We start from the raw sequence: 23,884 nt of genomic DNA, 5'->3' as shown, positions 1-23,884 counted from the left end.
ATACTGCTAGAAAAAAAATAAAAAAGCATAAACCAACAAAACATAAAACCTGCTAGCCAAGAGCCCACCCCACTGGCAGGGGGGTGGTATGGGTTCTCAAGGGACTGGGCAGGAGAGAGTGGGTGTGTCCCAGCGACAGGTGGGTGTGGGAGGCTTCACCTGGCATCCTTGCTGCCTCCTGCCCAGCCCAGCCTTGGCTCTGAAGCTGGCCCAGCCTTTCCCACGATCCCCTTGGGGAACAGAGCTGGCCTTAGAGGCTGCCTGCTAGGTGCTGGTTGCTTCCATTTAATCCTCCCAGTTCTTCTCCAAAGAAGGTGCTATGTTCCCATTTTAGGGTTGAGGAAAGTAGGTTCTGAGGGGTGAACTTCTGGCAGTCAATCGTCTCCTAGCTGGGAGCGCCGGAATTCAACACTGGCAACTCCAGGGTCCCTGCCTTTGGTGGGAGCCCAGGCTGCCTGCCATGGCGGGGCTTGGGGCTGCTGGCTTGGGAAACAGAGTATGGCGTCAGCATCCTGCCGAGAGCCTGGTGGGTTGGGTTACAGTGCTCCTCTGTGGGCGCAGCTGGCTTTTGTCATGAGCCCTGCTGGGCACTGGAATGGGAGGAAGGTAGGGAGTTGACCTTCTGCCTCAGTTTATCTCATTGCTTCTCAATTTCTGCCACAATGTAATAACCAGTTCCTGATCTCCAGCCCGCAGCCTCTTCCCCAAACTCACTGTCATCCCAACTCCCAGGAAACCTTGTTATTCATCTTTACTCCGATCTCAACTCTTCTGGACTTTAGCCAGGGCCTTGACCCACAGCCTCACAGGGGAGCCTTGACCTTCCCTAATCCCATCAGACCCGTGTGCTCATCTCCAGGCTTCCTTCTTCACAAACCCAGTCTCAATTCCAAATCTCTGGAAACCTTCGCATCACTCCCTGCCCCAGTCACCTCCCTGACCTGTTCCTGAGGAAGCGAGATGGGTCGGGTATAAGACAAGGATCCCTTGGCCTCTCTGAGGTGTATAGGGGACCTTAAATGGGGCCTGTGGGCCTCCTTCAGGTGTGCTGTGGTCAGACCCTGCCTCAGAGGGCAGAGGGATGAGGAAGCCTCCCAAAGATCAAGGTGGTTGAGAAGTTTATTAGGCTGCCAGTTAGTCAGAAAGGAGCCCATTTTATTTTGTTAGGATGTGGTTGTACTGAAAACACGGGCCTTGTGAGTGAGACCGGAAATGTGTGGGTGAGAGCCTGGATCTTGACAGGAACTCATTTGGGATGGGGCAGACTGTCTGACCTCCCCTCCAGCTGTTCTCCCTCCCACTGGGCTGGGAGGGGACTCATCCAGGCATTGGGGTCCCTTGAGATAGAGACCTGGTAGAGATGGGCCTGAGGCTGACGGGGACTTGCTAGAGGGGTCAAGGCCTGCAGGCTGGAAGCCCTGTCAGCTAGTTCACCTCCACACTCCCTTTCAGGCTAGTGTGCAAAGAGCCTGCCTCTGCCACCCTCATTGCCCAGGGAAGGATTGTCCTGAATGGGACAGGATGTCCAGTCCCAGCCATCTGATCCCTGGTGCTTCTGTGGGGCCAGTGGGACTGCGATCTGGCCCTTCCTCTCAATTCAGCCTCACCCAGGGCCCTGTGGGGACTATCCCAAAGCACAGAACCCTAGACTGGCTGAGCTGGAGTGGTTCCCTAGCCCCTGCTGCACATCAGAGCCACCTAGGAAGCTGTTTAAAAAACACAGAATCTAGCAGAGCTTCGTAACTCAGTGGGTAGGGCACCGGCCACACACACCCAGGCCGGCGGATTTGAGCCCAACCTGAGTCTGCTAAACAACAGTGACAACTACAAGCAAAAAATAGCCAGGCGATGTGGCAGGCGCCTGTAGTCCCGGCTGCTTGGAGGCTAAGGCAAGAGAATCGCTTAAGCCCAAGAGTTTGAGGTTGCTGTGAGTTGTGATGCCTTGGCACTTTACTGAGGGTGACATAGTGAGACTGTCTCAAAAACAAAAAACAAAAAAACACACACAGAATCTCATTCTACCCTAGAACTTTCAGTCCACCAGTGCCCAGGGAATTTTGATGCTCTATCAGGCTTGAGAACCACTGGTCTAGGTCACCTCCCTCATTTTCCAGGTAGAAAAACAGGACTGAGTGTTCTGGGCACACGGGGTATGAGTCCAGTGCCCTTTCTCCTGCGTCCTGTCCTCAGAGGGTTTGGGGACCCCTTGCAGGCACTGCCTTCATTTCTGAATTTCTCAGAAGCCTCCCTGCCTCAGGCTTTAAGAAGCGGGTTTGTGTGAGTGAAACCTACAGAAGGTAAAGTTGGGGAATATGGTCGTGGGCAGGAAAGCGCCCTTGGAGCAAAAGACTTTAAACACAGGCTGCCCTGCAGCGCCATCTTCTGGCAAATTACGGTATGGTTTTAATGTGTTAACTCCATCCTTCTATAGCAGGGCAGTTTGCAGATGGACCCTGTGGGCGCGACCGGGGCTTGGTTGGCTTTGATGAGCGCCTGCTCCATTTCAGTTTAGGACCAGGCTGTGGGTCATGATGTGTGTGGGAGGCTCTAGCGGGGCATCCTACTAAGAAATACTGTCTGGTTCAGTGTGTTTTTGAGCAGTCCAGCCAGAGGAGGTGGAATAGGGCTGGAGGGTTGGAAGTTAGCTTTTCAAATATCAGAATCCTGGCAACTGTGAGGCTTTCCGGCAACATAGGAGGGTGAACAGCTTCTTTAAGGATGTGTAGACAGGCTCGGCGCCTGTGGCTCAAGTGGCTAAGGCACCAGCCTTAGTGGCAGGTTTGAATCCAGCCCGGGCCTGCCAAAAACAACAATGACGGCTGCAACCAAAAAAATAGCCAGGTGTTGTGGCGGGTGCCTGTGGTCTCAGCTACTTGGGAGGCTGAGGCAGGAGACTCACTTGAGCCCAGGAGTTGGAGGTTGCTGTGAGCTGTGATGCCACAGCACTCTACCCAGGGGGATAGCTTGAGGCTCTGTCTCAAAAAAAAGGATGTGTAGACAATTTCATGTGTTTCCCTAGATGAGACACAGCATCAAAGAGAGAACGGGAGCTGATATTTATTTAATACTTGAATGCTAATTATCTTGCTTAGTAATTGTAGCAATCCTTTGCCAAGCACACTGTTGCTATCTCCCTTTTTCAGATGAAAAGACTGAGGCATGGAGGTAGAAAGTAACTTGCTCAAGGCAATATAAGTTATGAAATTAACAAACACATAGGAGGTTGGACAATTAAGTTCACAAACCCCATCCTAGAAAAAGTGCTACATCCCTCATTGCTGAATATCATTATAGTTACCTCTGAAGTATTCCCCTTGGCCATCTGGTGACTAACTGTGCTCAGTTCCAGGGCTCTGGAGGCCACGGGCATGATGCTTCGGGTCCTGGTGGGGGTCATCCTCCCTGCCATGCTGCTGGCTGCCCCACCGCCCATCAACAAGCTGGCACTGTTCCCAGACAAGAGTGCCTGGTGCGAAGCCAAGAACATCACCCAGATCGTGGGCCACAGTGGCTGTGAGGCCAAGTCCATCCAGAACAGGTGCGCCCCAGGGGGTAGAAGGGGGGATGAGGAAAGGGGCCCAGGAGGAAGGGAGAGGACCAGGGCTGCCTGTCTCTCCCTCTGTTAGGGTGATATGAGCATGTTGACCTCTCCTTTTACAGGGCGTGCCTAGGACAATGCTTCAGCTACAGTGTCCCCAACACCTTCCCGCAGTCCACAGAGTCCCTAGTACACTGTGACTCCTGCATGCCAGCCCAGTCCATGTGGGAGATTGTGAGTATTGCCCCCATCATCCCTGCCCAGCCTTGGCCCAGGGCCTGAAACGGCCTTGGCCTTTCTCCCCAGGGTCCTGCATTGCAGCAGGTGGCCACAAGCACTTAGCAAGAACACTGATGTGTCTAGGGGGCAAGGCTGGTGCTGGGAATATAGATGTCCTTGCCACAGGATGGCTCACAGGTCTGACACCAACTTGTACAGGACAAGGGGTCTTTCTGAGGCTCCCATCTAACGTTACTCATGGGCTGAAATCCTTTAGTGGCTTTCTGTTGTTAAAGGAAAAGACCAAGATCTTTGCCATGCCCACAAGGTTGGGTAGGGTCTTGCCTCCCACCTGCTTGACACTCGAGACCAGCTTACCGCCCTTCAACCTCTCATTCCTGCTCTGCTTGCTACACCACAGGGCCTTTGCACATGTTCTTTCTCGGCTTGGATACTTTTCTCCTCCTCTTCCTGACCTGGTTAACTTCCAGTCATTCTTCTGCTCTTGGCTCAAGCATCATTCCCTCAGGGTCCCTTTCCAGACCCCCTGCCTGGGTCAGGTTCCTGCATCACTGGCTCTCAGAACACTGCATGCCTCCATGTTGGCCATCTGTCACATCTGCACTCTTTCACCTGCATCTGGGTGACTTTGACAAGTCTCTTTCCCCCACTGGACTTTGAGTTCCTTGAGGGGCCATGTCTGTCCTTGCATCTCCAGAGCTGGCACAGGGGAGGTGCTCTTTAGAAGGAAGGAGGGAAAGAAAATCCAGGAAGGACAGGAAGAAGGTAGAGAGGACAGAAGGAGGGATAGTTAGGGGTGTCACAACAGGAGAAGGGTAAGGTGCAGATGGTTTTCCTACAAAGGTGAGCCTCAGCCAGCTGGGAGTTTAAGATGGGGTTCTTTTGAGGACTTGGTGTCTTGAGTTCAAACTCAAAGGCCGAGTAGAGTGTACTGGGCAGAGTTTGGAGCAGGTGGTAGGGGGATGGGTTGGGTGAGAACCTTCCAGGCAGCAGGAACAGCATGTATAGTGTTTCTGAGACAGATCAGGCAGCATAGCTTTGGCAGGATGGTGCAAGGTTGGGGTAGAGAGGTCAGCCAATGGTGCCTGAGATCCCAAGGGGCCTTAGTAAGGAGTCAGGATTTTTCTGCAAGTGCAATGGGGAGTATTTTAAGCAGGGAAAGGCCGTACTGGACTTTTCCCTAAGGCACGCTGTAGCCGCCATGGGGGATGGACAGGAGAGTGGCGGGACTGGATGTGAGTAGACAAGTCAGGTAGCTCCTACAGGGGCCCAATTCCCCCCAACCCCCAGATGGGCCCTCGAGCTAACTGGGTTATCATGGGCGGGGTCTGGGGTTCCTGTGGGGAAGTATTACTCTTGGAGCCTTGGGAAACATTCCTCCCCTTCTTTCCTGCCCTCCCCAGGTGACCTTGGAGTGTCCTGGCCATGAGGAGGTGCCCAGGGTGGATAAGTTGGTGGAGAAGATCTTACACTGTAGCTGCCAGGCCTGCGGCAAGGAGCCCAGTCACGAGGGGCTGAGTGTCTACGTGCAGGGCGAGGACAGCCCGGGCTCCCAGCCTGGCACCCACCCCCACCTCCACCCTGGGGGGCAGAACCCTGAACCCGAGGACCCCCCTGGGGCCCCCCACACCGAGGAAGAGGGGGCTGAGGACTGAGGCTCCCCCAACTCTTCCTCCCCCCTCGTCCCCCTGTGGAATGTTGGGTCTCACCCTCTCCGGGGAAGGGTGAGGGGAGAGGCTGAAGCCCCCCTTTGGCACTGGATGGACTTGGATTCAGACTTGGACTTGGAATGCTGCCTGGTTGCCATGGAGATCTGAAGGGGAGTGGCTGGAGCCAAGCTGCACAATTTAATATATTCAAGAGTAGGGGGAGGAAGCAGAGGTCTTCAGGGCTCTTCTGTGGAGGGGGGGCTCTTCCTGTCTGCCTTCTAGAGATGTGCCCTTGGGAGGGGGAGGAAGTTGCCTAAGCTGCTGAGGTTGGCATGAGGCCATCCAAGATGGCGGGAGCCAAGGCCCTCACAGCCCTAGGGTGGCAGGACTCCTGGGGGTGCAGATTGTACAGCTGCCCTGGGCTAAGGGTAGGCACCTAGCCAGCCTTAACCTTGAGGGAGGGGCTGGGCTAGAAAGGCCATTGGCAAAAGCTCCTGCCCCACAGGTTTCCCCAAGAGCCTCCCACCCCACTCCCCATGCCCAGGAAGTCTCCCCAGTGGCACTGAGGTGGCCTCCTTTAATGGAGTGGTTTGGGAGTCAGGCCTGGGCAGGACCCTGCTGACTCATGGCACTAGAGCTGGAAGCCAGGCTCTCTGGGCTTTTCTCTGGCTTCCTTGGCTTGCCTGGTGTTGGGTGGGGGGAGGAGGAAAGGGAGGAGCCTTCTGGAGCCAGGAGTGGGGGATGACCCCTGCCAGGCCTCTCTGAAGAAGAGCATTCCCCCATTCTCTCCATCTTAGAGATCTTAGTACCTTGCACTGCCCCCTCCCCCCCAAGTCCTAGGCCTGTCAGATAACTAATGGAGCCAGCCCTACCCTCCTGGGGAAGCTCTTTCTGAATATGTGACAAGGAGAGGGGTGGTGGAGGGGGGTCATCTCCCTTGCTCAGACATTCCAGAAGGACTTGGGTTTGATGAACTCTACCAGAACTTTGAGGAACTCCAGGACAAAGAGGAGCAAGGGCTCATATGGGCAGCCAGGGTTCACTTGGGCTCTCCCTAGCTCGCCAATTCTGCCCATCTCCTCCCTCCCAGCTGCACTTTAACCCTAGGGGGGTGTGGGACCTGGGGGAAGGGCAGTGCAGGCAGGCAGTGAAGAAAGTCCCTCAGTCCCCAGAACTGCCTGCATCTGCCCTTCTATGCCCAGGGGGGCTGCCAGGCCACCACCCCCTGCCTGGGGGTGGGGGGATGCCCTGGCCCTCACAGCTGTTCTGACGAGAGCTTCTGGAGCTTATAACCAGTAGATGGTCTCCCTGATGGACCCTGAGACTTTTCATGAATAAATTTGTTCAATGCCTGTGTTTTCTTCCTCACTAGCTGGTTCTGCTTACCCAGGGTTCTCTGAAGGTCCCAGCAGCAGGGCCTAGGGGGAAGGGAGCCTAGGTCCAGGCCTCAGAATGGTGAGCAGACCCCTGGCTCCCAGCTATGGCTCCTCTGCCTCCATGGACCTCTCTGCTGCCCTGCATACCCCAGGCTCCTGGCTCCCTGGCTCCCACCTCTTCCTTGGGTACTGAGTCTGGCTTTGAACACCCCTTGGGTAGGCCTTCAGAACTGGACTTGATGGACCTGACCCTTAATCCCTTGGGCTTTCCTCATGCTGTCCTTTTTCACTCTCAGAAATGACCCAGCATCAGCCCTTATCTGCGCCCAGCCTGATGCGGCCTCTAGGAGAAGGTGAAACAGACAAAATTAGCGGTTACAAGTTCATATATGAGGTTCAGCCCTGTACTTGCCTAATCCTCACCTCCACCCAGGGATGTAGATGTTGCCCTCATTTTACAGACAAGGTATCTGAAGTGCAGAGGGATTAAGTAATTTTCCCAGGGCCAAGCAGTGAAAAAATGTCATCAATCAGACTTGAACTCAGGCAGTCTGGCTCAGAGCCCACACCAAGCTTGGGGACACCAGCACTCATTAATCATTCAGTGAGTCCACAGGTAGGACTTTTAACATTTGTCTTACAGCGTGGCCATCCAGGGCTCTGGAAGCAGAGGTGACTTGCGTCAGCTCCCAGTTGCCCTGATTTCACACCTGGACCCTACAGTGTGGCAGTCAAGATACCCACAATGGATATGGCAGCAGGGATTGGGTTTGGGCCTGCCATCTCTTCGTGGCAGGATGGGCCTTGGTCACAAGGCAGGGTAAAAGTTCATAGGTACGTAAGGGGCCGGTTGGAAATAAAACAGAAAGGCGGGTTGGTGTGGGTGGTAGCCAGGAATGTCAGCCACAATTCAGACTGCATTCTCTTTGCAGCAAGGAACCCTGGGGCTGTCTGCGTGGAGCTGGGTGCCTGCAAGACAAGGCTGGGCAGGAGGCGGGAGAAGCTGGGGACCTGCAGGGCTGATTGCCCCATCCAGCCAGACAAGATGCTCCCAGTCCCGAGGGCAGTAGGGTTGAAGTGGAGGGGCCATGCGGGAGAGGCGGGGCCATGCAGGAGAGGCGCTGCTGATTGGATGTGGGAGCCCAGCGAAGGGGAGGAGCCTGATTTGAGAGTGACAAACTGAGGAGTATTTCTCGTGTGTGTGGGGCGTTGTAGCCTTAGGTGAGTTCCGATTTTTCTCTCTGTCAAGCTCACAAAGAGCTACCAACAGAGCCAGGGAAAAAACTTGCAGCTCCCCTGTCCCCTCTCCACAAAGGTGGAAGGGTTTAAAATCTTTAGGCAGGATTAACACTGATAACTAGTGTTGTCAGACCCTACAATTCCCGGCCTTATCGGTGTATGCGGAGCCAACTCTCAACTGGTTTTCTTTTCCTGTCCCAAGCCTCTATGGAAATTCAGCCTACCTGGGTTCAAATCTTGGCTGAACCACTTTCTAACTTTATTTAATCTTGAGCAAGTCACATAAGATCTCTGAGGCTCAGTTTTCCAGTATGTAAATGGGGAACCAACCATCACACCTACCTCACCGACAGGGTCGTGGCATTACATGAATTAGAGCTTGGAACAGTGTCTGGCCTATAAGAAGACCTTGGAATGTTGGCTGTTATTATTACCGAGAACCAACTATTGGCCCATACTGAAGGTTGTTGGGCCACTTATTTGCTTATTTGACGGTGTTGTTCACTTATTTGCTGATTGAACACAGATAGTTATTGCAGGGATACAGCTACACACAGACAATCCTTGCTCTCAAAGTTGGTCAGTGCCGTTTGCCAGAGCAGCTTTGGGCCGGCCTGGTAACTTCCTTGAGAAAGTAATTTCTCCATCTCTGTAATGAGAAGCTTTCCCTAGTCGTCTCTGTACCAACAGGCATGAAGTTCTGGGGCAGTGGACTCTCTTAAGACTTATCAGCTGTCCCATTGTGGCATCAGCTTTCTCCTCCAGGGAGGAAGCTCCTGTGGCTAAAATTAATCCATCAAAAGCTGAGGATCTTTGAAAGTCCCTCTCTAAAATGTTAGGAAGTCTAGGTCTCTCTTATTCCAGTACCTAAATGACAGATAACACACAACGGAAGCATCTACTAGATGGTCTGTAAAGTTTCAAGTTTAAGATAATAACAGTGTGGCCACAAGGTGGCACCATAACTCTGGCCCAATCTTTAAAGTAATTTTTAAAATTCTAGCAAAGTACGGCTCATAATATGTAGTACAACAAACATCTGTGAATCTATCACCTAGCATAAGCAAATGTCAAAATTATTGCCATGATTTATCTTAGGTCTTTTTTAACAAATAAAAGATACCAAACAGAAAAAGCTAAAGCTGAAATTTATCAGGAAAAAATGGTTTAGAGACTCATGCCATTCACAGCTGCAGAGAATTTTAGAGGCTTTTGCCAACCTCACAGAGCAAATAGCAGAATTGGGATGAGGAACTCAGGTCACTGGGGTTCACAGTGGTTCCACGTAGCACCTGTTGGGTCACTGTTGCTTACATCAGGAATCCCTGGGCTAAGCAAATTGTCACAGAGCTGAGTGCATCACTGTTGCACAGATGGGAACACTAAGGCCAACAGCTAGCAGTGACACAGTACCATAAAGTTTACAGATTACACCGTGTCATTTCATCCTCTCCACAATTCTGTGAAATGGGTGCTGTAGTGTTCTAACTATTGCAGAGGACAAAAGGTGACCCAAAGCGATGGAGCTGCTGGCCCTAGGTCCACAGAGCCAAGCCGGGTCTTTCTGGCTCTCAGCTCAGGCTTGGTTCACTACATCCCATTTCTAGGGGGCATGGCAGACATTGTCACAGTGGTACAGTGCTGTGTCAGGGAGGGAGGACAAGCCTCCATCTGCTGAGCTGATCATCTGTTGGGAAGACTGGGGCTCTGAGCACCAAATAGTGGCTTAGGGGTGGGCCGGGGAACTGCAGAGTTTGAGGTTTTGTCAGGAGGTTTTTTGTTTTGTTTTGTTTAATTTTTATTTTTTGAGACAGAGTCTCCCTCTGTTTCCCTGGGCAGAGTGTCATGGCATAGCTCACAGCAACCTCAAACTCCTGGGCTCAAGCAATCCTCTTGCCTCAGCCTCCCAAGTAGCTGGGACTACAGACACCTGCCACAACTAATTTTAGTAGAGAAGGGGTCTCATTCTTGCTCAGGCTGTTCTCTTGTTCAGGTTGGTCTCGAACTCCTGGGCTCAAGCCCTCCACCTGCCCTGGCCTCCCAGAGTGCTAGGATAATAGGCATGAGTCACTGTGCCCGGCCTATCAGGAGATTTTTGACCATCTGTAATAGGCTCCCTCTGCCGTGGGCATTAAGCACACCTGTGTTTATTTTTTTATTTTTTTTATTTTTGAGACAGAGCCTCACTTTGTCACCGTTGTTAGAATGCCATAGTATCATAGCTCATAGCAACCTCAAACTCTTGAGCTGAAGTGATTCTCTTGCCCCAGCCTCCTGAGTAGCTGGGACTATAGGTGCCTGCCACAACGCCAAGCTATTTTTAGAGAAGGGGGGTCTTGCTCTGGCTCAGGCTGGTCTCAAACAAGCTCAAGCATTCCACCCGCCTTGGCCTCCCAGAGTGCTAGGATTACAGGTGTGAGCCATCTTGCCCGGCTCCACACCTGAGTTTAGTTCCTGCTTGACCACTTGCTAGTGGTGAGCTTGGTCAGGCCCTATGCTTATCAGTTTAACATCTGCTTCTTGGCTTTATTGTAGGGGCAGGAATAAATAATTGGGAGAGCAGGACTATCATAGGAGTAAGAATATGTGCCAGGGATAGTATAATAAAGCCCCCGGGGAACATGGCAAGAGCTTTAAATGTAGGAGGTATTATTTTTCTGTTTCTTTATGCTACATTTTCTTTTTGTCTATGTAGTTATCACTTTTACGATTACTTTACATGTTTATTGTGCTTATTGTTGATTGTCCGTCTCCTACCACTACAGTGCGAGCTCCACGGAGGCGGGATCTTTGTTGTGGTCACTGTAGTGTCTTCATTGGTCCAAACAGTGCCTGACACCTAGTTGGTGCTCAATAAATATTTGTGGAATGAATGAATGGAATCCACAGTAATAATCTGCACAGCAGTGTTAGTGGAGACTATTCAGCCAGAGGGGAGAGGTACACAGGGAGGTCACATGGTGGGGGGGGCACACCTCACCCCCTCAGCCTGCAGCGACTCTACCCCATCTGCCTGGGCATTCCCAAGTCTGTTCACACTGTTAAATTGGAGCGCCAAGAGGTCAGGGACTCCAACCTGAGTGCCTGGCTCCTCTGTGAACGGGAAGGGTAGCCCACTGCGTAAACTAACGGTGAAGAGTGCCCGGAATTATAACCCATTTTATAGACACAGCGACTGAGGTGAGGAAGTGCGGTGATCTCGCTGCGAGTGGGTAGAGACCCCCATTAGGAAGCAGTGCCCCGACAAAGGCAGGTCACAGCCCCCTTTTCTGAGTTCTGCCTGCGGCGCCCCGGCGTATAGACTGCAGAGAGGTATACAGGGATGTGTGTTGGGGTGCTGCCATAGGCCGGGAGGCTGTCCGGAGCAGCTGGGGCGCTCGCATCTTCGGATCCCGGGCACGGGGCGGGGCGCACGCTCCGCCGCGCGGGGACCACGCGCCCTTCTCACCACCCGCCAGCTCCTCTGCGCTCGCGGCTCCTCGCGGCGCCTCCCGGGCTCAGAAGTCCCCGGCCCCGCCGCCCACCCTACCCGCAGCCGCCTCTCCGCTTCCCAGCCCCGCGGCACTCGCCGCAGTCGCAGGCAGCTGAGCAGCGGCAGCGCACCAGGTACCCAGCGCGGGCGGGAGGCGGGCCAGCGACCCGGCGGCAGGGTGCGGAGGGCGCACGGGCGCGGCTGCTGCCCTCCTCTCCCGGTGGGGCCTGGCCGGCCGGCATCTTCCCGTGCCCCACAGAGGTCGTGTGTGCCCGATCTCAGGGACCTTCTGCCGACTAACATCTGCTTTCCGCACCCGGGGCTCTGCCCCGGCCGCTAGGCCCCGCCCTGCTACCCCAAGGCTAGCTACCTCCCGTCTTAGCGCCTCCGCACGCCCACAGCAACCTGGAGCCTAACCTGCGGGAGAGCGCCCATTGGCCCCTGCTTTCACCTCCCCCGACTCTGCCAGGCGTGTCCTCCCCATCTTACCTCTGCTCCCACCCTAGGGCCACCCCCGCTCTCGACCTCCTCCCAACTCTCCCCTGCCCACTTTAGGACACTCTAATCATCAGGCGCCCCTCCCTAAACTGCCCACTCGTTTGCTCCAGGTGTCCCTGTCCCACCCCCCGAGGGCGCTCATATAGGTCCTCTTCGTCTCCTCTGGTAGCTGCCCCTGGACCTAACGCCCCCACTCCTATCTTTTCACCTTCCCCCGGGGGAGGGACGTGGTCTGTTGTCATCAACGGTGCCCACCCGGCCTCTGCTCTGCCAGGCTCCTCACTTGTCTTTAGACCACTCCATTACGCCCTGGCCCTCCATCCCCGGTCCCCATGGTCCCAGAGCCGGGGCCCGCCAACAACAGCACCCCAGCCTGGGGGTCAGGACAGCCATCGGCCCCTGGAGGCAGCGGCTGGGTGGCGGCGGGGCTGTGCGTGGTCATCGCGCTGACGGCGGCGGCCAACTCGCTGCTCATCGCGCTCATCTGCACGCAGCCTGCGCTGCGCAACACGTCCAACTTCTTCCTGGTGTCGCTGTTCACGTCGGACCTGATGGTGGGACTGGTGGTAATGCCGCCTGCCATGCTGAACGCACTGTATGGGCGCTGGGTGCTGGCGCGCAGCCTTTGCCTGCTCTGGGCCGCCTTCGACGTGATGTGCTGCAGCGCCTCTATCCTCAACCTCTGCCTCATCAGCCTGGACCGCTACCTGCTTATCCTGTCGCCACTGCGCTACAAGCTGCGCATGACGCCGCCGCGCGCCCTGGCGCTGGTCCTGGGTGCCTGGAGCCTTGCTGCGCTCGCCTCCTTCCTGCCCCTGCTCCTGGGCTGGCATGAACTGGGTCACACCCGGCAGCCTGACCCGGGCCAGTGCCGCCTGCTGGCCAGCCTACCCTTCGTCCTCGTAGCGTCAGGCCTCACCTTCTTCCTGCCCTCGGGTGCCATCTGCTTCACCTACTGCAGGATCCTGCTGGCCGCCCGCAAGCAGGCGGTGCAGGTGGCCTCCCTCCCCACCGGCATGGCCAGCCAGGCCTTGGAGACGCTGCAGGTACCCGGGGTGCGCAGGGAGACCCGGGATCGTGGGATGGAGAGGAATGAGTAGCCCTATCCCCACCCCTTTTGCCCATCCTCCACTCAGCGCAGCCTGCTGATGACCTCTTCGTGGCCATTCCTAGCTCCCATCTTTCTGCTGAGCTCCAGACGCAATGCTTGACTGTCCACAGGACAGCTCCATCAGGATGTGGGATAGGCTTCTCCAAGGTAACTTGTGCACCAAGGAACTTAGGGTGGCTCATCTCTTATCTGCTCCTCTCCTGGTCTTCCCCATCATGGCAAACGGCACCATCATGTCATCCCACACCAGAAACTTATGAACGATACTTAGCCTTCACACTCATGCCATTCATTAGTGGGGCCTGATGGCACTGCTTCCTAAACAGGTCCATCTCCATGGCCACCTCCTTAATCCAAGCCACTGCCACTTCTTGCCTGGGAGCCTTTGGCAGACTTCTACTGTCCTCTCACCCCACGCCCCTCTTCCACTCCGACCCTTGGCTATCCATTTTCTGCACCGAAACTAGAGCGATTAGAAAAACAAAAAACGATCCCTGCTTCAAACCCTCAGCAGCTCCTCATCGTACTCAGGAGAAAGAACAAACCCATCTCAGGATCCTGCCTCTGGATCTGTCCCTGCCAATTGCTCCAGTGTCACCTCCTGCTCCCTGTCTCTTACTCTGCGGCAGCCTATGGCCTTTCTGACAGTTCCTAGGAGGCACTGAGCTTCTTTCTGTGCCAGGGTCTGTCTTCGCCGTGCCCTCTGCCTGGACTGCTGCATTAGCCTGCCTGTTCGCTCACCTCTTCCCAGAGGCCACCCTGTCTGCAGACCCAGCCGCCCTCCCCCAGGCCGTGCATCCCCTGATTTATTGCTCACTTCTTCATCCTGCCTCCCCGACTTGGATATAGGCTTTGCGAGGGCCTTGTGTATCTGGGTCAGTTTTGATCCTCACTGCACACAGTAGGTACACCTATCTAGGTGCTTGTGAATGGGGTAGGCGTTCTTAGCTCAAGGTCTTGCGATCCCTGTAGGTGGAGTGGCTGCTCTTGCCACCCAGGCCACACTGTGCTTGAGTTCCTGCTGTCCAGAATGACCAGAGCTGAGTCTCAGAGACTTAGGTTGCAGGGCCTGTGCAAAGTCCCAGCTGGGCTTTCTCGGTGTAACTGCAGGTGGAGGAAGCTCTGGGGAGGGGTGACCTGTGGGTCCTTAGGTGGATAGGAACTTGGCCAAGGGGTGAAAGGTTAACATTGTCCTCACCCCATCAGTGAGGCCCAGAGAGGCAGGGCCCTGGGTGGCCAGAGAGTTCTGGGGACAGTCCTGCTCCTTCTCCCTCTCTGTGCTCCCTGGAGAACATTTTTGAGTCTCAGCAGGTGGCTGTGACCCTGATTTGCTTCTTAACAGTGTGATGGCTGCTCTGAGCTGTCCATACTCTGCCTGGGGTCTTGTTTCCCAAAGTTCAGGCACTCTGCCTTGCTCTCTCTCCCCATCCCCATCTCAAGCCACTTAATTCGTATGTACTCAGCATTTTCTTTCAGTCGCCACTCTTACTTTCTTTAGAAAGAAAACTTTTTATCTCTTCCAGAAATAGAAAATTGGTGTTCCTTGCCACAGACAGGTGATCACAAGCACAACTTCAGTGACGTTGAGGACATCCCAGCAGCAGCTCTGAGGTCCAGCTTGGTGCTCTTAAAGTGACCGGCTCTGAGGCCTGCTTTGTCTTTGTCAAGTTTGAGGGGGTGTTACAGACACAGAAACACCAACATGGCTTTCTCTTCTTTCCTAGAAGAGCTGGGGGGGAGGCAGGGAACCAGAGAGGGCTGATGCACTCTGTGACTCACTCCTTTTATGGTGTGTCCATTTATACTTGAAATCATCTCTATTCCTATACTGTGGGAAGCTCTGGTCTGGATGAGAGAAGTTAGCTGGGCCTGGCTGAAGACAGAGGAGATCAAGATTCCAGGTTCCAATCACTTTGGTGACACAGATTATCTTTCCCTTAAGCTAGTTAGCTGGGACCAGGATTGAATTTGAGACTGTGGCCTCTTAGTCACTGGGCAGGAGTCTCCCAGGTGCCCTCAGGTACAGGCCCATGTTCTCTGAGCACTCACTATGTGCCAGGTGCCACAGAGCTAAGCTTATTAATCCCCCAACACCCAATGAGGCCAGTACTGCTGTCAGCCCTGCTTGACAGACGGGGAAATTGAGGTTCAGAGAGAGAGGAGGTAACTTGTCCAAGGTCACATGGCTGGTAAGTGAGGTTCAAGCTCTGATTAGGCTGGTGCCAAAGCCTCACTCTGAGCCTATGTGCTGCCTGTGAGCAGTGGTGCCCTTGAGACACTCTGCTTGGGGACACCCTACTGTGCCTCTTTTCTTCTCTGTGTCTTCTTGGTCTCCTCTGCTGGGTCCTTCTGATCCATCCCAGACATGGCATCCCCTGGGCCTCAGTCGCCCGCTCTTTTCACCCTTTCCCCACATTTGCTCCCTTAGTGATGCCATCTTGTCTCATGACTGATAATACCCCCTGCGTGCCGATGACTTCTTGCCTGGGTGTTTCCTTGGCATGCTTCCAACAGAAGTCTGGATTTGTAACCCCCAGACCTTAATCCCCCCTAGTCTTCCTTATATCAAGTCGCTGTCCTGGAGTGAGCTTCCTTATATCACTCTCTGTCCTGGAGTGAGCTTCTCAGTTGTTCAGGCCCAGGGACCTGTCTGGAAGCCACTCTTGATCTCACACTCCACATCTGATCCTTTTATGGCTACCTGGAAAACATGCCCAGGCTTGGACCCTTCTCATCTCTCCACCGCCCCCTGGGGCTGAGCCCCTCCATCTGCTGCCTGGGTTATTGCAGTTCTCTCCTGACTGACTTTCCCCTTACCTCCTCTACAACAGCTAGCGTGATCCCTTTGAAGTACAAGTCCTGCCACATCACTCCTCTGCCCTGTGGTGGCCTGGTGTCACCTGGCCCCGTGAGCTCCTTATCTAGGCTCCTTTCCTCCTATCATCCCCCCATGCTCTTTCTATTTCAGCTACACCAGCCTCCTTGCTGTTGCTCGAACACACCAAGATGTGCTTTCCTCATATCCCCACGTGGTTCTCTCCCTAACTTCCGTCACTTCCTTCCAGTCTTTCTTCATTTGCTTTCCCGAATCTTTCTATCAACAGAAGCAATTACCACCCTCCCCAGGGCCTCACCAGTCCTTCCTTCCTGCGTTATTTCTTACTACCACCTGACATATACATACTTACCCATTCTGTTATTATTTTGCTCTGCTAGAATATAAGCTCTATGAGGGTGAGAACTTGTCTTCGTTTACTGCCGTGTTCCCAGTACCTAAAACAGTGCCTGGTTTGGGGCATGGGTGACCAGTAGGTGTTTACAGAAGGGCTGAAATGAACACAGAGCCTCAGGGAGCCTGGGATTCCACCCCTGTTCACATGGCTGCCTTTTCTTTCACTCTTTTCAGAATCAGTTCTTGCATGTGATAACCTAAGCTTTTTGTCTCATGAATTCATTTGCTGGGTCACATTGGTGCAGGAGCTGTCCCAGGCTGTGGATATGCTGATGGAAAGGCCGGTAACACTTGTCCTCTGGGGCTCTGTTCTAGTTGGGGAGAGACATTGATCATGAAACGCTATTATGCTGAGGACTAGGGAGCTTCTAAGAGGGGTGCCTCACCCAGAGAACACTCCATACCTGTCATTCCCTGAGTATGTGTTCAAAGGGTAAAGCAAAGAAATCACACGGAGCTCTAAAACCAAAGGCTGGAGGCCAGGGCGTGGCGACTCACACCTGTAAACCTAGCACTTTGGGAGAAGGCAGGTGGATTGTCTTAGCTCAGGAGTTCGAGACCAGCCTGAACAAGAGTGAGACCCTGTCTCTACTAACAATAGAAAAACTGGCTGGTCATAGTGGTGGGCGCCTATAGTCTCAGCTACTTGAGAGGCTAAGGCAAGGGCATTGCTTAAGCTCAAGAGTTTGAGGTTGTTGTGAGCTGTGATACTCAGGGCAACAGAGTGAGACTCTGTCTCAAAAATAAAACAGAAATAAAAATAATAAATAAAACCAAAGACGGGGAGTAGCCTTTGTGGGACATTTAGGCCCATGCCCTGCCCCTGAGGCAGAATGACCTGTGGACCTCTCGAGCCAGAGATGTGTCTGTGCTAATCTCCCACTTTCTGGAAAGCCTGTTCTCCTGGTCTGTAGTGAAGTGTCAGGTCCTGCCACTGCTCTTGCTTCCAAACTCACTTAGCTTCTAAGCAAGCCTTTTGCAGACCTGCTTCCCTCATGGCCCGGAGAGCGGCCTGCGTTCTGGAAAATAGCTTCTAGGATGCTGCCTCTGCTGTCACTTCCCTTTCTTCTCACTAAACTGGCCTGTCTCAGAGACCAGCAGCTTCTAGCTTGAAGGTGGGGGCTCCCTCAATGCCTGGACCTAAAGGAATAAGGTCATTTCCCTTTCCTCCTGTCCTCAGTCCCACTTACCCTTTATTGCCTACCCCAATCCTGCCTCCAGCTTCTCTGCAGAGGGGAGGGATCTGGGCGTAGGTTCCTGAAGTCCTAGTTTCTCTGGGGTCCAGAGCATGGGAGCTGGTAGCCTTGAGCGTTTTTTATATCCTCCCACCCCCTACATATGACAATTTATGGAAATGGGGTTCCACCTTCTTTTTTTGAAATAGGATCTCACTCTGTTGCCCAGGCTGGAGTACAGTGGTGTAATCATAGCTCTTCGTAGCCTTGAATTCCTGGGCTCAAGCGATTCTCCTACCTTAGCCTCCTGAGCAGCTGGGATTACGTGCATGTGCCACCACAACTGACTCATTTCAAATTTTTTTTTTTTTAGAAATGGAATCTTGCTGTTTTGTTCAGGCTGGTCTTGAACTCCTCCCCTCAAATGATTCTCCCACCTACAGCCTCCCAGGGTGCTGGGATTACAGACCTGAGCCACTATGCCTAGCCTAAATGGGCTTTTAAAAAAGCACTGTTGCCTGAAGTGTTTCACCAGGTCTTCCTGCTGCCCCAGGGGCTGGGAGAAGGGTGTCTTGCCTAGTGCTAAGCCAGGGGCTGCAGGCTGGGGATGGAGGGACATGGGGGCAGTGGTGACAGAGTGAAATGCTGCCAGGGGTGTGCATGTCTGTGTCTGTGTAAGGGGGGGGTCTAATGGGGATGGCCTTTAGTCTTGAGAGATTCTGGAGAGCCTGGGGGGCTGGGGCAGTGTCAGGAGTGCAGTGTGGGTGCTGAGCTTCAGGGCCAGCAGCAGCCTCTTCCTTTCCCACCAGGATTTCTGGGTCTCTGTGACCTACGACCTCTGCCCATCTCTGTCCCTCATCTTCCTCCCTGTTCCTTTCTCTTCTTTCTGCGTGCTTTCCCTACCCCATCAATCTCTCCTCCTCCTCCTGCCTCTCTTTTCACCTCACTCTCCTAAGCATCATTTTGTCTTTGTGATCCATCTTCCTTTCCATCTCTGTCCTTCCTCCTCTGAGGAGGAGGCTGTGATCACAGAAATATCTGCGAGGGGGAGGAAGAGGGTGAGCCGGGGAGAGGCTGGCAGAGTGGCACTGCTGAGCGGGGCAGGCTTGGTTGCTGCTTGGAGCCAGGGCTGCGGCTGTGGCAGGAGCTTGGGCGTCTGGCTGCACAGGGCTTGAGCCCTATCCCCCATTGCAGCTAGATGACCTTGGGCAAGGCATGTCACCTCTCTGCGGGGCAGGAGTAAAGCTGTTTATCTCATGTGACTATTTGAAGAGTCAGTGAGATAATATGCATAAAGTGCCAGGCACCTAGTAGGTGCTCAATAAATACCTGTTCCTCTCCTTTCCTGTCGGTGGTAACAGATATGCTTCCAGGCAGCTCACTCCTTTGAGCCTTTCTAGGGAAAAAAGTCACCATGGCTGCCACCAGCAGCATCACAGTTAGCAAACAGCTGAGTCAGACACTAAGAACCACAAACAACAATGATAACTAACACTTGTATGGTATTTACCATGTGCCAGACACTTTTCCAATTGTCTGTACATTATCCTTTCTATCATACAACCCTGTGAGGTAGAGGCCATTATAATTGCCGTTTTGCAGAAGTAAAAGCTGAGACACAGAGAGGTGTAGTGACTTGCTTAAAGTCACTCAGCTAGTTAGTAATAAAGCCAGGATTTGAAGCCAGTCTGGCTCGAACCTGTCTTGTAACCTTCATGCTATAAGTAGATGATGGTAAAAAATTTAAATTATGGCTCGGCGCCTGTGGCTCAAGTGGCTAAGGCACCAGCCACGTACACCTAAGGTGGCGAGTTCAAATCCAGCCCAGACTTGCCTAACAACAATAACCGCTGCAACCAAAAAATAGCTGGGCGTTGTGGTGGGCGCCTGTGGTCCCAGCTACTTGGGAGGTGGAGGCAGGAGACTCGCTGGAGCCCAGGAGTTGGAGGTTGCTGTGAGCTGTGAAGCCACAGCACTCTACCCAGGGGGATAGCTTGAGGCTCTGTCTCAAAAAAAATTTTTTTTTTAAATTACACAAGGGAATGTATAAGTACACTTTAAAATAAAAATTCAACAATAGAGATGAAATAAAAGACAGCCCCTCCATATTCCATCTAATCACCTTCTATTCCCAGGGACATTCTTATCAATTTAGAGAATATCCTTCCATTTTTTTTTCCTGCCTTTTTTTTTTTTTTTTTTTTTTTTGGAGGCAGAGTCTTGCTGTTGCCTAAGCTGGAGTGCAGTGGTGCCACCATAGCTCATTGAAATCCTGAACTCCTAGGCTTAAGCAATCCTCTTGCCTTGGCCTCCCAAGTAGCTAGGACTACCAGTTTGTGCCACCACACCCAGATAATTTTTAATATTATTTTTGTAGAGCCAAGGCCTTGCTATGTTGCCCAGGCTGGTCTTGAACTCCTGGCCTGAAGTGATCCTCCTGCTTCAGCCTCCCAAATTGCTGAGATTATAGGTGTAGAATGGCAGTGTACCATGGTTTATTTAACCACTGGTATTTGTTGGATATTCAGGCTGCTTCCTGTTTTTTCCTATCATGCATAGTGTTGGGGGACACATTCTTGTATATGTCAACTGTACAGATAGGTAAGCAGGTGTTTTTTGAACATAAGGACCTGTAAGTGGGATTTCTGGCTGAGGGCACTGCTAGATTGCCCTCCAGGTAGCTGCCCTCTGATAGAGGCACATGCCATAGACTTGTAGAGGGGACATGCAAACAGCAGAGCATGGCCACCAGAGTCTGTGTGGTGGTTAGAAGCCAGGGAGGGGAGCCTGGTGTTAGCCAGACTGCAGGTGTGGGTTGGTGGTTGCTTTTAGTTTCTGCTCTGTGAGAGCTCTTGATGTCAGAAGTGGAGCTTCTTAGCCCTACCCTGCCTGTAGCCCAGGGATATGCCCTGATTGTGGAGGTGGCATGGTGAAGTGGGAAGAGTGCAGTTTCTGGGCCCAACTCCCACCTGCTGTGTGACTCCTGGCAAGTTATTTTGCCTTGCAGAGCCTCAGTTGTCTCATCTGCAAAATGGGGATTATCATACCTACCCCTCAGGAAGATCAAATGAGGAGGAGTGAAAAACTAGGAGGGGACCACAAGTGGGCCACTCTTTTTTTCCCTCACTGACTTGAGCCAGACTTTGGAGCAGTCTGGTGTATGGCAGGGTGGGGGTGGAGTAGTGTTCTTCAGTCATAGAAGCTGAGCTGCAGCACGGTGAGTCAGAGTGTCTGTCCTGGCATCTGTGCTGCTTTGGGGGAGGACAGAGCTGCTGGCAGAAGGACAGGGAACCTCCAGGGTGCCCCAAATCACCCCAACCTTACACACATACATCATGGGACCAGCCCCAGGGCTATCATGTATTGAGCTCCTAATCTGTGTTGGGTACTGTGCATGTTTTTATGATCCATAGCCTCACTCTGTAAGCTGAGTATCATTTCTCCCATTTTACAGATGTGGAAACAGAGGCTCTCTCCAGATCACAGAGCGAGTAAGTGGTAGAGGCACGATTCGAAGCCAGATCACCTGTCTTAAAAGCCCAGCTTTTGCCTCTGCAGTGCTGCCCCACCAAGACAGAGGAGAGAAATCAAGGGTCTCTCTTAGGCTGCTTTTTTGTCTTTGTCCTTGATATTTGTATAACCAGATTTCACCTGGATAAACACATTGAGGGGTGGGATTTATAAGGTTCTTTGTCTCCCCTCTGCCACGGGCTACTACCTACCATTCCAGAATTAGAACCCCTGCTCCCCTGGAAGGATGGCATGGAGCTGGGGTTTCAGCACCATGGACAAGACACCAACTCTGGGTACCGGAGGAGGCCAGGAGAGAGGAGCAGGGCTGGACAGAAAGCGCATGCGCATGAAAGTGGGGGCGGGGCTGTTGGCTTTGCGCTCCCCAGGGTTGGCACATCTTGCTTTTGCCTTCTCCACCCTCTTTCCATCTGCGGATGATTGCCTGGGAATCTGATTCCTTTCCTGCCTCTTCTGACCTCATCTTCCTATACCCAGCACACCCTTGGCTGCCTCAAAGAACTAAGCTGGGGTGACACCGCTGTAGGAAATGCTAGCCCAGTCTGGCTGTTAAAGCCCAGCTGTGTTCCTCCGTCCCGTATACACGCTTTGCATAAGTCACCATGAGTCGTGCACACCATTGCACCATTTACTAAAGTTGTAAATATGGGTGGGTCTCACTTTGTGTCAATCTGATATATGAAAATCCAAATGGATTACAACACATGATTTAGAGGAAGGCTTCAGATCCCAGCCTTCATGGACTCCTAGGGATTTCATAGTGGGAACCCACAGACTTCAAAGTGGTCTCTGAACCTCCTGGAAGTGTGGAACATTTTCTCCTCGGGTGTATAAGTTTTATAAGCCTTTCATTTTCTGGGGAGGGGTTTTTGTACATTTCATTAGCTTTTCAAAGGGCTCATGAGGTTAGAAATGTCAAGAGGATTGTTATACGAAAGGATGGCCCAGTTCAGAGAGCCTTTTGATATTTGGGGGCTGCTGGTTGCCACTTTGCAAAGTCGAAATCTAACTTCCCATACCCATGTCCTCCTGTCAGGGGCCCCCAGGGGAGCAGCTTCCTTCTCCTCCTTCCCTAATCCCCTCTCCTCTTCCAGTCCACTTTTGAAAATGGAGAAGCCTGCAAGTCCACAGCATGATGGAGCTGTCAGATATCAAGGTCACTAGCATTCCCTGTAATCTACAAAAGACTTAATTGCAAGCGTTTGCTTTGTGCATACATTCTCCAGAAAGCACTTCTATTTTGTGGAGCACAAAAGTAATCATCTAGGCAAAAGCAGTACTCCTAAATATGAAGAAAATTCATAGACAAAGACATTGCCAAGTCTTGGACGGCAACAGGTCCTCTTTTTTCAAGTCCTGGTGAACTGCAACTGATTCCAAAGGCTTTGGAAGGTGCTGAGGCTTGTAGTGTGTGTGGTCTGTGTCGTATGTTTTCTTTCCAGGGATGGTGACCCTTCTACCATCTGATTGGTGTGTGAGGTAGGGTTGCTTTGTCTCATGGCACTTCCTAGAGTGCCTTGTGAAATTCTTGGTCAGAGTCAGGATCAGGGCTCAGTGTGAGACTGGGATCAGGGCTCAGTCTAGGTCCTTGGCTGAGGCTGTTAGGTTAGGTAGGGCTTGATGATATATTAGGGTTCAGCCTTGGTCTTAGCTTATTGCTGATGTCAGGTGTTAGTCTAGGACTCCAGGTGGGAATCACTCAAGGATCAGGGCGCAGTTTATTGCTGGTGCTAGGGCTTGGGCTAGAATTAGGATTGAGGCTCAGTCTTTGGCTAGGATCAGACTGGGGCTCTTTCTCTGCTGCCTAATGTGGCTTTCCTTCCTGCAGGTGCCCAGGACCCCACGCCCAGGGGTGGAGTCAGCTGACAGCAGGCGTCTGGCCACCAAGCACAGCAGGAAGGCCTTGAAGGCCAGCCTGACACTGGGCATCCTGCTGGGCATGTTTTTTGTGACCTGGCTGCCCTTCTTTGTGGCCAACATAGCCCAGGTAATGCCATAGCAGGGGGCAGGTGGGTCCAGGCTTTGCTGGGGAGGCTCTGAGCCCCAGCCCTGACTTGGGGAGTGGGAGAGTGGGCTGCCTTGGGTGATGCAGGCCTTCGTGTATGTCTGTTCCATCTGAGTTGGGTGGGGTGGGCTGTAACCCTGCTCTGGGACCAGGCATGACCCATCCCGTCCCCTCAGGCCGTGTGCGACTGCATCTCCCCAGGCCTCTTTGATGTCCTCACGTGGCTGGGTTACTGTAACAGCACCATGAACCCCATCATCTACCCTCTCTTCATGCGGGACTTCAAGCGGGCCCTGAGCAAGTTCCTGCCATGTCCCCGCTGTCCCTGGGAGCACCGGGCCAGCCTTGCCTCCCCCTCCTTGCGGACCTCTCACAGCGGCGCTCGGCCTGGCCTGAGTCTGCAGCACGTGCTGCCCCTGCCCCTGCCACCGGACTCGGACTCGGGCTCAGGTGGCTCCTCAGGCCTGCAGCTCACCACTCAGCTGCTGCTTCCCGGGGAGGCCACCCGGGACCCCCCGCCACCCCCCAGGCCTGCTGCTGCAGTCAACTTCTTCAACATCAATCCTGTGGAGCCCGAGCTACGGCTGCATCCACTTGGCTTCCCCACGAACTAACCTGAGCTTGGACCTGGCCAGTGGAGAGCTGGATTGGAAGGAACCAAGTCCCGGGGACCTTGGGACGGCTCTCAGCTCAGAGCAGGAGGCTGTGGGTCTCTCTGAGCCTTGTGGGGTATACAAGGCCAGCCCCTATTGCCCACACTGCCGGCCCCTTCCTGGAGGGATGACAGCAGACTCAGACACAGCTTCTGCAGGCTGCTC

General features: G+C 53.2%; 2 protein-coding genes across 2 annotated transcripts; both read left to right on the top strand.

Moving 5' to 3' along the window:
- Positions 1 to 3,344: 3,344 nt before the first annotated feature.
- Positions 3,345 to 6,779, top strand: LOC100958230 (neuroblastoma suppressor of tumorigenicity 1). The gene is made up of 3 exons (XM_012801569.2): positions 3,345 to 3,538; positions 3,661 to 3,772; positions 5,182 to 6,779. The coding sequence occupies exons 1-3, from the start codon at positions 3,369 to 3,371 to the stop codon at positions 5,431 to 5,433; spliced, it is 534 nt and encodes a 177-aa protein (XP_012657023.1). The 5' UTR covers positions 3,345 to 3,368; the 3' UTR covers positions 5,434 to 6,779.
- A 5,540-nt stretch (positions 6,780 to 12,319) lies between these two features.
- Positions 12,320 to 23,716, top strand: HTR6 (5-hydroxytryptamine receptor 6). The gene is made up of 3 exons (XM_003783838.1): positions 12,320 to 13,058; positions 22,890 to 23,048; positions 23,243 to 23,716. The coding sequence occupies exons 1-3, from the start codon at positions 12,345 to 12,347 to the stop codon at positions 23,678 to 23,680; spliced, it is 1,311 nt and encodes a 436-aa protein (XP_003783886.1). The 5' UTR covers positions 12,320 to 12,344; the 3' UTR covers positions 23,681 to 23,716.
- The last annotated feature ends 168 nt before the right edge of the window (positions 23,717 to 23,884 follow it).

This window comes from Otolemur garnettii, unplaced genomic scaffold, assembly GCF_000181295.1.
Source record: "Otolemur garnettii isolate 467f Iridium unplaced genomic scaffold, OtoGar3 scaffold00009, whole genome shotgun sequence".
In the NCBI taxonomy this organism is placed as follows: Eukaryota; Metazoa; Chordata; class Mammalia; order Primates; family Galagidae; genus Otolemur; species Otolemur garnettii.
This window is presented reverse-complemented; position numbering and strand designations above follow the sequence as displayed.

Coding starts and splice junctions, on each gene's coding strand:
- LOC100958230 (XM_012801569.2), top strand. CDS start 3,369: ATGATGCTTCGGGTCCTGGTGGGGGTCATCCTCCCTGCCATGCTGCTG. Junction 3,539..3,660: donor GCCAAGTCCATCCAGAACAG/GTGCGCCCCAGG, acceptor CTCCTTTTACAG/GGCGTGCCTAGGACAATGCT. Junction 3,773..5,181: donor CCCAGTCCATGTGGGAGATT/GTGAGTATTGCC, acceptor TGCCCTCCCCAG/GTGACCTTGGAGTGTCCTGG.
- HTR6 (XM_003783838.1), top strand. CDS start 12,345: ATGGTCCCAGAGCCGGGGCCCGCCAACAACAGCACCCCAGCCTGGGGG. Junction 13,059..22,889: donor AGGCCTTGGAGACGCTGCAG/GTACCCGGGGTG, acceptor TCCTTCCTGCAG/GTGCCCAGGACCCCACGCCC. Junction 23,049..23,242: donor TTGTGGCCAACATAGCCCAG/GTAATGCCATAG, acceptor CCGTCCCCTCAG/GCCGTGTGCGACTGCATCTC.